Raw genomic sequence first — 17721 nt, forward strand, 5'->3', positions numbered from 1 at the left:
ATAGTCAATACACGGGCGCAGACCTCCCTTCTTCTTCACAAAAAAGAAACTCGAGGAGGCGGGTGAAGTGGAGGACCGAATATACCCCTGACGCAGAGATTCGGCGACATATGTCTCCATAGCCGCCGTCTCCGCCTGTGACGGGATACACGTGACTCCTAGGAAGTGCGGCGTCTACCTGGAGGTTTATCGAACAATCCCCCCGACGATGGGGTGGTAATTGAGTCGGCAAGACTCAAATCAGAATATTCGGGGGGAATGCGCACGGTGGAGACCTGGTCTGCACCGTGCACGGAAACCCCTAAACACCTCCCCGAGCACTCTCGCGACCACCCCGTGAGAGCCCTCCCTTGCCATGAAACAGTGGGGTCATGACAAGCTAACCAGGGTAGGCCTAGCACCACGAGAAACGGAGGAGAGTCAATGAGGAAGAGACTGATTCTCTCCTTGTGACCCCCCTGCGTCACCATGCCCAGGAGAGCGGTGGTCTCCCTAATTAACCCTAACCCTATTGGTCGACTGTCTAAGGCGTGAACTGGGAAGGGCATAGCCACTGGAACAATGGGGATCCCTAAACTATGGGCGAATGATCTGTCTATGAAATTCCCAGCCGTGCCTGAATCGACGAGCGCCTTATGCTGGGAATGCGGGAAAAACTCAGGAAAAGTAACATGCAAAAACAGGTGTGCAACAGAGAGCTCTGGGTGAGAATGGTGCCGGCTCACCTGGGGTGTCGCCAGAGTGCCCTGCCTGCTGCCTCGACCCCCAGAGAAACCACCCGACACCAACCGGCAGTGTGACCTCTGCGGCCACAGATGGTGCCCGTGAAGGAACCTCCTCCGGTCTCTCTGAGCGCAGCACCTCCCAGCTCCATGGGTATCGGAGCGGTGGTGCTGGGGGATGGAACCGACAGATCCCGATCTGGACGTCCGTGGGTAGCCAGCAGGTTATCCAGCCGAATGGACAGGTCTACCAGCTGGTCAAAGGTGAGGGTGGTGTCCCTGCAGGCCAAGTCTCGACAGACGTACTTGCGCAAACTGCAGCGATAGTGGTTGATCAAGGCCCTGACGTTCCATCCCGCGCCGCAAACTCCTGGGCGCTCCTCTTCCCCTGCCTCAGGTGGAAGAGACGTTCACAAATTCTCGAAGTGGTCCAGCGCCGCATCTCCTTCTCCCCACACAGCGTTGGCACACTCCAGAGCTTTCCCCGAGAGACACGAGAAGAGGGCGGACACCCTCTCACGGCCCGAGGGAGCCGGGTGAACGGTCGCCAGGTATAAATCCAGCTGCAGCAGGAAACCCTGGCAGCGTGCGGCCGTCCCATCGTATTCTCTGGGAAGTGCGAGACAAATCCCACTGGAACCGGGTGCGGAGGGGGTGAGTAGTGGAGACCCCTGTTGTGCTGGTGGGGGCGCTGGAGGGACTCTCTGTCTCTCCCAGCGGTCCATCGTCTGGATGACGCGATCCATGGTGATGCCGAGATGGTGAAGCATCGCCGCGTGCTCCTGGATGCGCTCCTCGACTCCGCCACCAGGGGCACCTGTTCCTGCTGACTCCATAATTGGGTGTGGAATTCTGTAAAGGAGTGCGTAACTGGCTGCAGGGAATTCAGGCTCAGGAGAGCAGAAATGGGTAGCAAACGGAGCCCTTTATTGAGGCGAACAGAACACGGTACATAGAAAACTAAACACACACAGGCAAACCAGCCCTGGAGTACACATACATTTACATATAACAATTACACACACTGACATGGGGGGAAACAGAGGGTTATATGCACGACGAGTAATGAGGGAATGCAAACCAGGTGTGCGGGAAAACAAGACAAAACAAATGGAAAATGAAAGGTGGATCGGCGATGGCTAGAAGACCGGTGACATCGAACGCTGCCCGAACAAGGAGAGGGACCGACCTCGGCGGAAGTCGTGACACTGCGTCTTCATGCAGATCATTTGATCTCAATCAGTTTCATGGGAATATGCATGTAGAGCTTCTTCAATGACTGTTTTGTGAGATAATTAGAGCAGATGATTTTAACAAATTATTAMCCTTTCTTGTATTTTGTTTCAATCAAAGCATACAGTATAACCTACTTAGTGGCGCGTGCTGTGACTATTCAACTTCAGCTAACCATCCTAAAATGTCATTAGAAATGAGGAAGGGTTTTTGGTGTCACAGTATGGTTATAGGCTCCTGCTATGCTATTATATTTGGTTTTATTATGTAAAATACAAATGAATTATTATGTGATCTTGCGGGACATTGATTCATCTTCAGATTTTTTCCCCACAAATATTAATGGAGTTAGATAGAGTTAATGGAGTCGTGTATTCTCAAATGTAAAAAGTGAGGGAGCTCCTTAGCTCTCCGGCAGCACTACATCACTGGCCTACTAGTTGGTCTCACTTCAGAGCAGTGAGGGTCTGTCTGTTTATTTCAAAGGATCTTTGACCTTCAGAAGTGATTACACTCAAGGGAGTGTCTGTGACCTTCACACCTAACTACAGTATGATACTAGGGTACTAATACTATTTGGGTACTAATACTATTTGGTTACTATTACACTATTCTCTATTGACACTAGGGTATTATGCTATGCTGACTCAGGTTTTAGTGTAGGGCAGTGGATCCAGGGCTGTGTGTATGTGCCTGTCTGTCTGTCTCTTTGTGTGTGACTTTGTCTCTTGTATTGGTATTTAAGTGAATAATGGGGATGGTGTCATGGGGAGGTGGGTAGGGGAGGGTACTGGGAGCGGGTGGGCAGGAGGGCGTTTTCTTCTTGTGCTCTCTTCAGCCTTGCAGCGGAGTGTCCCCACCTRTTCCCTTTTCCCTTTGGTCTCAGGCTCTGGGCACAGGTAACACTCCATAAGGATATTATCACAGGTCATGGTGAGAAGTAGAGGCCTCGCCTGCCTCCACGTGCCCCTGCTAGTTTGTATGTATGTGTGTGTGTGTGTGTGTGTTTGCGTGTGTGAGTATGTGTGTTTCCCAGAGGCACTCACCTGCACCTGTCATATGTCCTCCAATCCCGTTGTGTCTTGCTGTTGATGTGTCTGCCTGTTTGCTGCCCTCTGCGACCCCCTGCCAAGCCCGCACGCCTACCCTCCTTTCACTCCCTCCATCCCAGGTGCTTGCTGTCTCTCCAGCCGTTGCCGTGCCAACAGAGCAGCCCCTATTCTTTAGCTGGTGATCTGGGAAGGGAAGCAGCATGGGTTGGTCCGGGCTCCATCAGCCACCTCTGGCAGCTGCAAGCCACTGCAAGCTGACTGACATGACCCTCACTGTGCCCACACACAACCATGCCATATGTTAGCATCATGTTAGCCCCACGTTAGCCTCATCAGTTAGCCTTAACAGTAAATATGGAAGAAGAGAGAAGATGACCTTACCTAACTCTATCTAGTTAGAGTGCTTTGTATGGAGTCCCTCTTGTTAGCCTATTCGTAGTCATTTGTTTTGATGGTAGGAAGTTGATTGAATCAGACTGAGACAGTCATTCCCTGTGGGTGGGACACGACTCTAGACATCGACAGCAGGCTTTGGGTTAGATCCAACRTTTAATGAATCAGCATACAGGGAGATCATAGACTAAGGAAGGAAAGAGAAATGGAAAAGATAGATTAGGACTGAGGGCGTAAAGAGGAAGGACAGCAGGAGATGTTGGATATGAGAAAATTGACGTGATTCAGTAAAGATAAGATAAACGGAAGACGAAGCAAGGTGTATCAGTTGTTGCGATGTTTGGCACTTTGACCTCTCCCCCTTCCATCATCTTATGTCTCCCTTATTCAACCCCCTCCCCTGCAGTCTACGGTGTGAATCCTCCTAACAGCTTTCCCCTCCAATCACAGCTATGACAATCAAGAGATCCCCCTGGAACCAGGCTCATCCACATTACTTGTTTTGCTTACACTTACCTGTCTGTCTGTATGTCTGTCTACATTCATTGTATGTGTCTTTCTCTGTCTGATGCCCCACTCCTTACTCTATACGTGCTCCATTATCTGCCTGTGTCCCTGTCTGTGACTGGGTGTCAACCCGTGTCTGTCTCGTCTCTTTGTCTGTCTGATCTGGATAACTCAGTCTTATCCTCGCCAAGTGGATAAACGCTCTTATTTATTTGTTGCTCATTCAACTTCACTGATCACCTACACCTAGGGTTCAGGGATCCATTTGTTTGCTCTAAAGGAATGACTAAAGGAATGGGGGTAAGTGGTGTAGGTAGAGTTGCAAAATTCTGGTAACTTTTCCAGAATTCCAAAATTTTCCAGATATCCTGGTTAAAGGATACCAGATTTCCTGCTTATTCCCTCTTTATTGCAGGAATCTTCCAACAGCGAAGAGGTTTTCTAGAAAACCTGAGAATTTTGGAAAAGTTACCAGAATTTTGCAACTCTACCTACACCACTTACCCCCATTCCTTTAGTTATTCTCCTTCCTGTCTAACATCCATTTAGTGCCTTATAGAGCAAACAAATGGATCACTGGACAGACAGACAGACATACAGACAGACATGATATGGGGCGTAGTCCTCCCTAGGTTCTCAGATGCAGGCAGCAAAAACTAGCTGAGCGATTGTTTTGTATGTGCATGTCGTTGCTTGCGCTGTGCTAAACTGTAGTATAATGGCACAGTGAAACTCTGCATGCCTCTGTTGTACTGTATATACATAAGTGAAATCCAGCCAGCCAGCCAGTGTTCATCGAAGGACACAGTGCACTAGAGTTACAGTCTCTCTCTTGTGTTAGGCAGCCCAACCCAACCACAGATAGGATTTGCATTTGTGGACTGACCCTTCACACAGAGAGAGCCCGACCAGACAGAGACATGCTGCGGTCCTACAACAGTGACTGACCCCTCAAAGACCAGGAACACAGACATCTGTAGCCTCAACACATAATTACTGATACTTCAGGAACCACAATTACCATCCTCCCTCCTCCTTGATAACCCATATGGCAACATGCCCACATGCATCCTCTAACATCCCTCTAGATTGGGATTAACCTCACTCAGCCAAACGATTAGTTCCTTGTATCTATTTGGCGGTTAACATGTTGTGTGTGTGTTATGTTTATACCCTCCCACATCACATCTTATCCCTCCTTTTCTTTTTTCTCTCGCTCGCCTACTTCTTTTTTCCTGTCAGCCTTTCTGATGTACTGCCTCCAGCCATCTCCCTCCCTCTCTGACTCGTCCTCTTATTTTGCATGCCCATGTCAAGTCCGTTTCTCGTCTCTATTCTTTAGTCCTTATTGTGCTCTCTTACGAAAAGTAAGTCTTGTTTTTTTGTTTCCAGGCCTCTTATGCTCTCCTATCTCCTCTATTTCTCTTCCAGCTTCAACTGAACTATGCTGTGGTGTCTGTCTCTGTCTCACGTTCATTTGAGTCAGTAACCTCACTTTGTTCATTCTGTTAATCCTCATAGCTTAACAAAGACAAATCCCCCTTTCTCTGCAGAGATAAATCTTCAAATCTACTTCTTCTTCTGCACTCATCTTTCCCACAGCACCCATTCCTAATCCACTTCCTCTCCCTCCATTTCTACAGTGCACTTGCACTCTGTTTTTCCTCTTTCTTCCTCGTGTCATTTTCCAGTGTCTAACCTGTAATTAGTGTTGTCTGTCTATGTGTCTTGACTTGTGTCACCTGCTATAGCTCAGCATGTCTTTGCTCACCAGACTGTTACAACTATTGTCTAGGAACACTTTGTCTCCAACCAGTCCTCCCACACCCTGTCCTCCCTCTTTTACGCTTTCGTTCATTAATTGTGTGATTTTTGTGGCTGTCGCAAGTATCACACTGCTACATGATTGTAGTGACTAAGGTTTGGAACTCAGTGTGCATGCTGTGTGTGAAGGTGTGGTGTGTGAGTGTAAGTCACTATAATTCCCGTGTTACTCCCAAGTCTGGGGACATTATCAGTCACATTCAGATCTGGACTCTGGATAGTTCAGCCCTGACACAAGACCTTGCAGCCTCACCTGTGGTGGGAAGCCATTTGATGAGCTGCAGGTTGCAGCACAGACCTGAGGCTGGCTCTTTGTCTTCAGAAGCAGGATTCTCCTAATGCTCCGTTGCCTCTCTCTCAGTGTCCGTCCTGACTGTGTCCTGTCATCCCCCCCCCCCCCCAGCAGGAGCCTGGGTAAACCTGGGAGCCAGACCCCAGATGAGGCAGGCCGCCTCGGGAACTCCTCCGTCACAGACCTGGCCAACTCTGTCACCACCAGCGACATTCACATGGTGAGAAAACCTGCTCCCTTCCTSRCTGTCTGTGTTAATGATTGTTCARCTGTACTCCTCTCTGCYTGTCTATGGGTTTGTCCACAGCCACCCACTTGTYGCAGCATTTAGATTTGCAAGATGTCTTAAATGACAAAACYTGCTAYTTACATGACATTTCCCAACCCAGCTTGGCTATCACAAAGGAGAAACTCAGTAGAATATGCTTTATTCAGCAAAAGCTGGTAATTACGCTGAGAACACAGTGCTGTGAGTGCTGGGTGGACAGGGCGCGGGTGGGGGATGGGCCTGTGTTATTATGTGGGTTGCACGTCTGCGTTATGGAGGTCCCGATGATGCTTAATGATGATACTTTRACTTTGAGGGGGAGCCAACAGGGCCTGTCAGTTGGATCAGACCTGCAGTTGGCCATGGTCTCTTTCCATCTCTGGTCTCTCACTATGTGGGTCGAAGACTTTCATTAGGCCTAGTTAATATCTATAACTTTTTTTTAGGGGGGTCATTGTGATACTACCTATGCAGGAGTTTAGAAGTTTTATATACGTTTATAAAAGTGAGTTAGTTTGAATAATCCCGGTACCCAGAATCAATTCTTGCGTGCGCTGGCCAGCTACGTCAGTCTGTCACAAGATTTTTTTTAAATACATTTTAATTTCACCTTTATTTAACCAGGTAGGCCAGTTGAGAACAAGTTCTCATTTACAACTGCGACCTGGCCATGTCACGTTCGTTGTAGTGAGGAGACCAAAGCGCAGCGTGATGTGAATACATATTTTAATAGAAGACGACTGAACARGAAGAACACTAACAAACAATACAAAATAACAAACGTGAACGCTATAAACACGGAGTGCAGACATGCAACATCAACATAGACAATAACCCACAAACTAAACTGGAAAATGGCAACCTAAATAGGATCCCCAATCAGAGACAACGATCAACAGCTGCCTCTGATTGGGAACCAATCCAGGTCACCATAGACCTACATATGCCTAGACTAACTACACACACCTAGACATACATAAACCCTATACAATACCAAAACCCCATAGATATATAAAACCCCTAGACAAGACAAAAAACACACATGCCACCCTCGTCACACCCTGACCTAACCAAAATAATAAAGAAAACAAAGATAACTAAGGTCAGGGCGTGACAGGCCAAGATAAAGCAAAGCAGTGTGACAAAAACAACAACACAGTTACACATGGGATAAACAAACGTTTAGAAAAATCTATGTACAGTGTGTGCAAATGTAGTAAGATTAGGGAGGTAATGCAATAAATAGGCCGAAATAATTTCAATTTAGCATTAACACTTGAGTGATAGATGTGCAGATGATGATGTGCAAGTAGAGATACTGGGGTGCAAAAGAGCAAAAAATTAAATAAACAAATAACAATATGGGGATGAGGTAGTTGGGTGTGCTATTCACAGATGGGCTGTGTACAGGTACAGTGATCGTTTAGCTGCTCTGACAGCTGATGCTTAAAGTTAGAGAGGTAGATATAAGTCTCCAGCTTCAGTGATTTTTGCAATTCGTTCCAGTCATTGGCAGTAGAGAACTGGAAGGAAAGGCGGCCAAAGGAGGTATTGGCTTTGGGGATGACCAGTGAAATATACCTGCTGGAGCGCGTGCTACATGTGGGTGTTGCTATGGTGACCAGTGAGCTGAGATAAGGCAGGGCTTTACCTAGCAAAGACTTATAGATGACCTGAAGCCAGTGGGTTTGGTGACGAATATGTAGCGAGGGCCAGCCAACGAGAGCATACAGGTCGCAGTGGTGGGTAGTATATGGGGCTTTGGTGACAAAACGGATGGCACTGTGATAGACTTCATCCAATTTGCTGAGAAGAGTGTTGGAGGCTATTTTGTAAATTACATCGCCGAAGTCAAGGATCGGTAGGATAGTCAGTTTTACGAGGGTATGTTTGGCAGCATGAGTGAAGGAGGCTTTGTTGCGAAATAGGAAGCCGACTCTAGATTTAATTTTGGGTTGGAGATGCTTAATTTGAGTCTGGAAGGAGAGTTTACAGTCTAACCTTCTTAAAATCAATACACAAGTATATATTTTTAAACCTGCATATGTAGTTAAAATAAATTAATGTTAGCAGGCAATATTAACTAGGGAAATTGTGTCACTTCTTTTGCATTCAGTGCAAGCAGAGTCAGGCTATATGCAGCAGTTTAGGCCGTAATTAATTTGCCAGAATTTTACATAATTATGACATAACATTGAAGGTTGTGCAATGTAACAGTAATATTTAGATTTAGGGTTGCCACCCGTTCGATAAAATACGGAACGGTTCCGTATTTCACTGAAAGAATAAATGTTTTGTTTTCGAAACGAGTGTTAACGGATTTGACCATATTAATGACCAAAGGCTCGTATTTCTGTGTGTTTATTATATTATAATTAAGTATATGATTTGACATTTGATAGAGCACTCTGACTGGACGGTGGTAGGCAGCAGCAGGCTTGTAAGCATTCATTCAAACAGCAGCTCTTAGCAATGCTGGGATGCACAGCGCTGTTTATGACTTCAAGCCTATCAACTCCRGAGATTAGGCTGYCAATACTAAAGTGCCTATAAGAACATCCAATAGTCAAAGGTATATGAAATACAAATGGTATAGAGAGAAATAGTCATATAATTCCTATAATAACTACAACCTAAAACTTCTTACCTGGGAATATTGAAGACTCATGTTAAAAGAAACCACCAGCTTTCATATGTTCTCATGTTCTGAGCAAGGAACTTAAACGTTAGCTTTTTTACATGGCACATATTGCACTTTTACTTTCTTCTCCAACACTTTGTTTTTGCATTATTTAAACCAAATTGAACATGTTTCATTATTTATTTAAGACTAAATAGATTTTATTGATGTATTATATTAAGTTAAAATAAGTGGTCATTCAGTATTGTTGTAATTGTCATTATTACAAATATATGTATACGTATATATATTATATAAAAATCGGCATCAGATTTTTTTGGTCCTCCAATAATCAGTATCGGAGTTGAAAAATCATAATCGATCGGCCTCTAGTCCAGAGTAGTGATGCTAGTCGGGCAGGCGGGTGCGGGCAGCAATCGGTTGAAGAGCATGCATTTAGTTTTACTAGCATTTAAAAGCAGTTGGAGGCCACGGAAGGAGTGTTGTATGGCATTGAAGCTCGTTTGGAGGTTTAACACAGTGTCCGAAGAAGGGCCAGATGTATACAGAATGTTGTCGTCTGTGTAGAGGTGGATCAGAGAATCACCAGCAGCAAGAGCAACATCATTGATATATACAGAGAAAAGAATCGGCCCGAGAATTGAACCCTGTGGCACCCCCATAGAGACTGCCAGAGGTCCGGACAACAGGCTCTCCGATTTAACACACTGAACTCTATCTGAGAAGTAGTTGGTGAACCAGGCGAGGCAGTCATTTGAGAAGCCAAGGCTATTGAGTCTGCCGATAAGAATGCGGTGATTGACAGAGTCGAAAGCCTTGGCCAGGTCGATGAAGACGGCTGCACAGTACTGTCTTTTATCTATGGAGGTTATCTATATCGTTTAGGACCTTGAGCATGGCTGAGGTGATCTGTTTGTTAACTTGGCGACCTTGAGCATGGCTGAGGTGATCTGTTTGTTAACTTGGCTTTCAAAGATTTTAGAAAGGCAGGGAAGGATGGATATAGGTCTGTAACAGTTTGGGTCTAGAGTGTCTCCCCCTTTGAAGAGGGGGATGACCGCAGCAGCTTTCCAGTCTTTGGGGATCTCAGACGACACGAAAGAGAGGTTGAACAGGTTAGTAATAGGGGTTGCAACAATTTTGGCGAATAATTTTAGAAAGAGAGGGTCCAGATTGTCTATCACAGCTGATTTGTAGGGATCCAGATTTTGCAGCTCTTTCAGAACATCAGCTGTCTGGATTTGGGTGAAGGAGAAGCGGGGGGGACTTGGGCAAGTTTCTGCAGGGGGTGCAGAGCTGTTGGCCGGGGTAGGGGTAGCCAGGTGGAAAGCATGGCTAACCTTAGAAAAATTCTTATTGAAATGATTGATTATCGTATATTTATCGGTGGTGACAGTGTTTCCTAGCCTCAGTGCAGTGGGCAGCTGGGAAGAGGTGCTCTTATTCTCCATGGACTTTAGTGTCCCAAACCTTTTTGGAATTAGTGCTACGGGATGCAAATTAACCTAGTGTTCTGACACTCACATGGTCTGGAGGTGGAGAGATGTGTATAGTGTAGGTGGGCTCAGTATGTGGTTGTATTTTATTTTTATTTATTTTATTTATTTTTTTATTCCCTTTTCTCCCCAATTTTCGTGGTATCCAATCACTAGTAATTACTATCTTGTCTCATCGCTACAACTCCCGTACAGGCTCGGGAGAGACGAAGGTCGAAAGCCATGCGTCCTCCGAAGCACAACCCAACCAAGCCGCACTGCTTCTTAACACAGCGCGTCTCCAACCCGGAAGCCAGCCGCACCAATGTGTCGGAGGAAACACCGTGCACCTGGCCCCCTTGGTTAGCGCGCACTGCGCCCGGCCCGCCACAGGAGTCGCTGGAGCGCGATGAGACAAGGATATCCCTACCGGCCAAACCCTCCCTAACCCGGACGACACTAGGCCAATTGTGCGTCGCCCCAGGGACCTCCCGGTCGCGGCCYGCTGCGACAGAGCCTGGACGCGAACCCAGAGACTCTGGTGGCGATGAAGTGCCCTAGACCACTGCGCCACCCGGGAGGCCCCTATGTGGTTGTATTTTGTGGAGTTGTAGGTTCTATATCTATGTGGGTTTCAGGCGAAGCGACTGGGCAACAATAAAAATAATGAAAAAACAGATTGACCCTGAAAAATGTTGAAAACTGTAGGTGGGGCAGATTTCAGGAGAGATGTCTCAAAGACGATGTGTGCATGCATGCGTCCATGTAAGTATGTCTGTGTGCGCATGTGTGTGTTTATGAAAGACAGACAGACATCAGACACCAAGAGAGTGAAGGAGGAGAGATGATCAGATTTAGAACGGAGAGGCAGAGCAACAACGAGATGTGTGGGAGAGAATACAGAATGTGAGATTAAATTCCAGGAACTGCACCTTGGGCCAAGCCTCTGGTCCCTCTCTATAAGATAGCAGCCTTTTAACTGCATTTCCTTCCCTCCCTCAGGGCCCAGCTCCAGTTAGGCAGAGGGTCTCTCTACTCACAGAATATCTCCTGCCTCTCATCTCCAGATATGCCATCTCCCCCATCGCTCCCTCCCTTATCGCTCAGTAAAGCCCAGACATATGACATAACATTATCTGAACGTTAGACTAGCATGAGGGCAGCATTGCACGTGAGTTCCAGTGCTGTTTGACTGCCCCCTTGTGGATGAGAAATAAAGCTCCTTGTTCACCTTGGGTGTCCATGTCCCTGAGTGTTTCATCTGTGTGTTCCATGCTGGGAAAGGGTGGGGGTAGTGGGATGAGGGTTGTTGAGTGTACATAGGGAGAATCTCAATTGCATACTCCTCGCGTCCTCTCTCCTTTCTCCTCGCCTCCTTCTCAAAACCCATTGGATGAGAGTGCCAGAGGTCCCTCCCCTCCTGACTTTCTCCTCCAATGGGTTTTGAGAAGGAGTCAAGGAGAGAGGACGCGAGGAGTATGAAATTGCGATTCTACCATCGTATAGACTGGATAAATATTAAAGTGCTCTGCTGGTGATCTCTCCCAGCTCTCTCCGGGCTCAGAAGAGGACACAGAAGGGCCTGTGGTTGAGAAGCTGGGCCGGATTCAGTTCAGTGTGGGCTACAGCTTCCAGGACTCCACCCTGACRGTCAAGATCCTCACGGGCCAGGAGCTCCCCGCCAAGGACTTCTCTGGCACCTCAGACCCCTTCGTCAAACTCTACCTGCTGCCTGACAAGAAGCACAAGCTGGAGACCAAGGTCAAGAGGAAGAACCTCAACCCTCGCTGGAACGAGACCTTCCTATTTGGAAGGTCAGACGTGAAATCACCCTGCACACGAGGCTGCGTACCTAATGGCGCTCTATTCCGTATATAGTGCACTTTGTTGTCCACAGCCCTAGTTGCCCTGGTTAAAAGTAGTGCACTACATACGGAATAGGATGCCATTTGGGACGCAATGGCAACTACTGCACATTATAAAAAAACACACATCTGGTCTTAGAACTATACACATAACTAGACTTATGGCTATTGGTTATCCTGTATAAAGTCTGAAAGAGTACTCCCTAAATCTCTGTCCAGCACATATCAGCCTCTTATCTGTCTGTTTATGTATCTGTCTTTTCCCCCCAGGGTTCCCCTATGAGAAGGTGATCCAGAGGACCCTCTATATGCAGGTGCTGGATTACGATCGTTTCAGCAGGAACGACCCCATCGGGGAGGTGTCCATCCCCCTTAACAAGGTGGACCTGGGCAACCAGCAGACCTACTGGAAGGAGCTGAAGCCCTGCAGCGACGGCAGCGTGAGTAAACTACACACACAGACTAGGACAGTTGCAGAGGGACAGGGGAGGAGGGGAGATGAGGGGGGAGGGTAAGAGAGAGGGAAAAAGGAGAAGGAGGGATGACGGGAAGCAGAAAGGGGTAGAGGAGATGGAGGGAGAGAGGGTTAGTGAGTGGGATGTCATTGTGTTTCTCAGGGGAGTCGAGGAGACCTGCTGGTGTACTGTGCTACAACCCTCAAGCCAACACCATCACTGTGACCATCATCAAAGCCCGCAACCTCAAAGCCATGGACATCGGAGGCACCTCCGGTAACAGTACAGTACATACAGTACCCTGTCATCACCTGTTTCCTGTGTTACAGTCTGTCTACCTTAACATGTGTCAATGTGGTTTCAGTATCTCTCCATCCATACAGTATCCAAAATGACACCCTATTCCCTATATAGTGCACTACTTTCTATGAGCCCTGGTCAAAATAAGTGTATTGTATAGGGATTAGGGTGCCATTTGGGATGAAGCCTCTGTGTTTAAGTGATGTGTCTCCCCCATCAGATCCCTATGTGAAGCTGTGGCTGATGCACAAGGACAAGCGTGTGGAGAAGAAGAAGACGGTGACAATGAAGTGCTGTCTGAACCCCGTGTTCAACGAGTCCTTCCCTTCGACGTCCCGCCACGTGCTCCGAGAGACCACCATCATCATCACCGTCATGGACAAGGACAAGCCTCAGTCGCAACGACGTCATCGGCAAGGTACCGCCCCCTCGTAATGCCCAGACCACCAGCCACGTACATCACCAGTCCACACTGACCCTGCTGGCACATACTGAGACACACATGCACACACACACATACATGCTCACATAACAACAACAACCACGCACACACACATACACACACACACAATGATCCTGCTCTCACACCACTAACCACAAGACACATTAACAGTCACTGTCTCAAGATTGCTCTTACATACTGACACAGTGAGATGATATCCATTGATTGTGTGGTTCGTTTGTGGCACACAGAGGCACTATCCCATTGATTTTCTGACACACTGTAACCCTCATACAAGCTTCCTTACTATGGATCCAGTGTCTGATAGTGACCCCTCAGTAAACCAACACACGCCTCATCACAGGCGCTGGCCCTTTCACCCACAGTCTAATCACCACCAGTAAAACACAGCTGCGGCTTGCTTGGGAGCCTCCATCTCTCTGTCTAAACAATAGTCTCATTCTCACACAATCTTTCCCCCTGTTTCCCCTGCTCTGAAAATTGCTGAGAGTAAAACAGCTGTTTCCTCTTAATGACTCTCCTCAGCTCACGATATGAATTAAGTTAGATTAGACTGGCAAGCTTAGTGACTGGCAAGCTTTATGGTGAGAGCAGGGACACTCCAGACTTCAGAGAGTTTAGTTTACCTCTCTCTGTTTTGCCATGTTTGAGTATGATTAATATAGATCTCTGTGACGTCAGATATCCTGCTTACATCATCCATCTCACCCCCCTCGCTCTCTTTCACTCCATCGTCTCTCTCTCCTCCCCTCTCCTTCTCTTCTCTCTTTCTTCTCTTCTCTCTCGCTCTCTCGTCTCTCTCTCAGATCTATCTCTCGTGGAAGAGTGGTCCGGCGGAGGTGAAGCACTGGAAGGACATGATGGGTAAACCTCGTAATGCCGTGCAGCAGTGGCATGCCCTCAAGGCCTGATACTGTAGGTCCAGTCACATCCACCCAGACCATCCCAGCCTGCCGCCTGCCCTCCCACCCTGCTGTTATGCACAAGGCTGACTCGCTGCAGAACATGGGTACAAATAGCCATCCAACGCATCCACCCACATATCCACCCTCTCCTCCTGCTGTCCTCTCTCAGATCCCTAATGAACTTCTCCTTCCTCTATTCCCCTCTGTTAAGCGGAGTCCTTTCTGAGTCTTGTTACTTTTAAGTCATACCTTCCTCTCAACCATTGTTTTTTCTCCTTGGTCCACCTTTACTCTGTTTTACTTTGGAGTAGTACATTCTGCCAGCCCTAGGGTGGCCTCAGCCACCACAAAAACAGGTTCAAATAGACCATATAAGAATCCTGCGAAAGGAGCTGGTGAAGGGCCTGTCTTTCAGGAAACATTGTATCTGTGACTGTGTGACAGACTAACCTACAAGCCAGTGACCTGGGCCAGTTATCCAGTTCACCATTCATCCTGTGTCTCTCCATCGTTCTCCTGTGGCAGTGAGGGGAGGCGTCTTCTCTCCCTAATCACTGCTCTCTCTGTCGTCAGAAGCAATCTGGTTGGCTGTTCATTTTTATTTTTTTTGCTTCCCATGTTGACCTTTGGTCCGTTCCCTTCTGCAACACACAGAGAATACAACAGGAAGGATCGATAGAGAGAGAGAGGCAAACCAATGGAATAGAAGAGGGATGGACTGTCTGGATGGTAATGGAATTAGACGTGACACTGTCACTCCACCCCATTCCATCATCTCATCTGATCTCTTTCTCTCCCACCACTGTAGTGATTCTTCCCTGGCTGGACCCCCTTGTTGTCTGTGCGTGCTGTGGGTGATGTGCTGTAACTCCATGAAGTTCTAGATCAAAAAATGAGAAAATTACTGATAATTTTCACCGGTCCATGGGGGAAATGTAAAAGACGTTCCTATTTCCTGGAGAGAAAAAAAAGAATATTGACAGAAAAAGAGTAAAGTCATCAATGTTGTGTTTTGTTTTTTGTTTTAAAAAGCCTAAAGAGACCAATCAAAATGTTCTTCCAGAGACAGTAAATAGAAGCAAAAAGACAGCTTTCTGTCGTGTGTGTGTGTGTGTGTGTGTGTGGTGTGTGTGTGTGTGGTTGTGTGTGTGTGTGTGTGTGTGTGTGTGTGTGTGTGTGTGTTGTGTGTGTGTGTGTGTGTGTGTGTGTGTGTGTGTGTGTTGTGTGTGTGTGTGGTGTGTGTGTGTGGTGTGTGTGTGTGTGTCGCGAAAGTTAGCGTGTGAATGCAAGTGCAAGTGTGAGTGAAAGTATTGGGCTTGCACTGCTATCAAATGAATAACGACAATATTACTGATAATAATGATGACAATAATAATCATCAGTATTCTACTGGATATGTTTGAAGACTTGGAGAGGTCACAGCAGCTAAGCAGTGACAGAGAGCGAGGGGTACAGTCTGTTTGGTCGTGCCTGCTGCCTGGTGTGGAACGGTAAGCAGAGGAGGAACTTGACATGAACCACCAGTCTTCATCTGAGCTGCTTTCTCTCAATTGCATCATCCACTGCAGATAACCATAAAAAAATGCCCCTCTCCCAAACAAGTCAGTTTTGTTTCTAATGGAGCACTTAGCCAAATAATCTTGTCCCCATCAAGGTTGGTAACGTTAACTGTTTGTCTCTGTCAGTAATTTTGTGTAATTCTGCCTGTCTGTTGGAACGTGTGTCTGTTACGTCAGTTAGTCTGTAAGTCGTTTAGTCAACATCTTATTCATTAGTGTGCATGTTACAGAACACGTTGTTATAAGAATGTTAGTAGATAAATGTTTAGGGTCTTAGTGGAAGGCTGTTCCATTACTGACCAAACCCCCTCTGCTCTGTCCTGCTCCTGATGTTAGATAGTTAGGGTGTTAGTGGGTCTTCAGGACCAGGGCTGTTACGGACCAAACCCCCTCTGTTCTGTCCTGCTTCAGGACCAGGCTGTTCCATTACTGGCCAGACCCCCTCTGCTCTGTACTGCTCCTGATGTCATCCTGGTGTGACCTGTTCCAAGCTTAAGTTTCTCTCTCATCATACAATGGGCTGAATGATAGCTACAAGAGTAATAATATCAACTAAACCTATTTTCTGTTTACATTTGACTGTTTATTTGTGTCTACTGAATGTGTGTGTGTGTGTGTTTGCAATGTGTGTATGAGTGTGTCAACATCTGACTGTTTGTATTTACTGTGTATGTATGTGTGCTCGGTGTTCACTTTTGCCATTTTCATTTTCTTAATATGGAATCTGTTTTTTTGGGCTGTTTTTATTCTGTATAAAGTAATGTAGATGTTCAGTTAATTATTTATGTTGTCGCTGACCGCTAAGGAGGAGACGCTAATGATTACTGGGATGTTGGAACGTGACAAAGGGCATGTGTCTACTTCCTATTTGTTGGGGTTTTATGGGTTGGTTGGGGAGGGGGCCATAGACATTCGAGAGTCTGAGTGAAGAGAGAAACAAAGAGAAGGGAGAGGGGAGCTCATTACATCTGACAATACCACATACAGCATATTCTATTCTAGCCCTTTTCTGTTGGGCAGAGGGACCATTCACTCAGGCCTGTGTGCATCAGGGGCTGTCCCTCCGCTCTAGGTCTGGCCCAACACGCTGTCCCGCCGCTCTAGGTCTGGCCCAACACGCTGTCCCTCCGCTCTAGGTCTGGCCCAACACCCTGTCCCTCCGCTCTAGGTCTGGCCCAACACCCTCCGCTCTAGGTCGCCCCCGTGTCCTGCTCACCTGGAACACCCTGTCCCTGCCTCTAGTGTCTGGCCCAACACGCTGTCCCTGATCCGCTCTAGGTCTGGCCCAACACCCTGTCCTCCGCTCTAGGTCTGGCCCAACACCCTCGTCCTCCGCTCTAGGTCTGCCAACACCTGTCCCTCCGCTCTAGGTCTGGCCAACAACCCTGTCCTCCGCTCTAGGTCTGGCCCAACACCTGCTCCGCTCTAGTCTGGCCCAACACGCTGTCCTCCTCTAGGTCTGGCCTAACACGCTGTCTCCGCTCTAGGTCTGGCCCAACACCCTGTCCCTCCGCTCTAGGTCTGGCCCAACACGCTGTCCCTCCGCTCTAGGTCTGGCCCACCACCCTGTCCCTCCGCTCTAGGTCTGCCCAACACGCTGCTCCCTCGCTCTAGGTCTGGCCAACACCCTGTCCCTCCGCTCTAGGTCTGGCCAACACCTGTCCCTCCGCTCTAGGTCTGGCCCAACACCTGTCCCTCGCTCTAGGTCTGGCCAACACACTGTCCCTCCGCTCTAGGTCTGGCCCAACACCTGTCCCTCCGCTCTAG

General features: G+C 47.5%; 1 protein-coding gene across 1 annotated transcript; it reads left to right on the top strand.

The window, feature by feature from the left end:
- The first annotated feature begins 6012 nt into the window (after positions 1-6012).
- syt7b (synaptotagmin VIIb) lies at positions 6013-14460 on the top strand. Its single transcript, XM_024140994.2, is given in 8 exon segments — positions 6013-6243; positions 11956-12215; positions 12538-12712; positions 12890-12911; positions 12914-13003; positions 13248-13417; positions 13419-13445; positions 14297-14460. Coding segments are annotated over 8 exon segments (1023 nt in total). The 5' UTR covers positions 6013-6069; the 3' UTR covers positions 14402-14460.
- Positions 14461-17721: the final 3261 nt, after the last annotated feature.

The sequence above is a fragment of the Salvelinus sp. IW2-2015 genome, unplaced genomic scaffold, assembly GCF_002910315.2.
Source record: "Salvelinus sp. IW2-2015 unplaced genomic scaffold, ASM291031v2 Un_scaffold2355, whole genome shotgun sequence".
NCBI lineage: Eukaryota > Metazoa > Chordata > Actinopteri > Salmoniformes > Salmonidae > Salvelinus > Salvelinus sp. IW2-2015.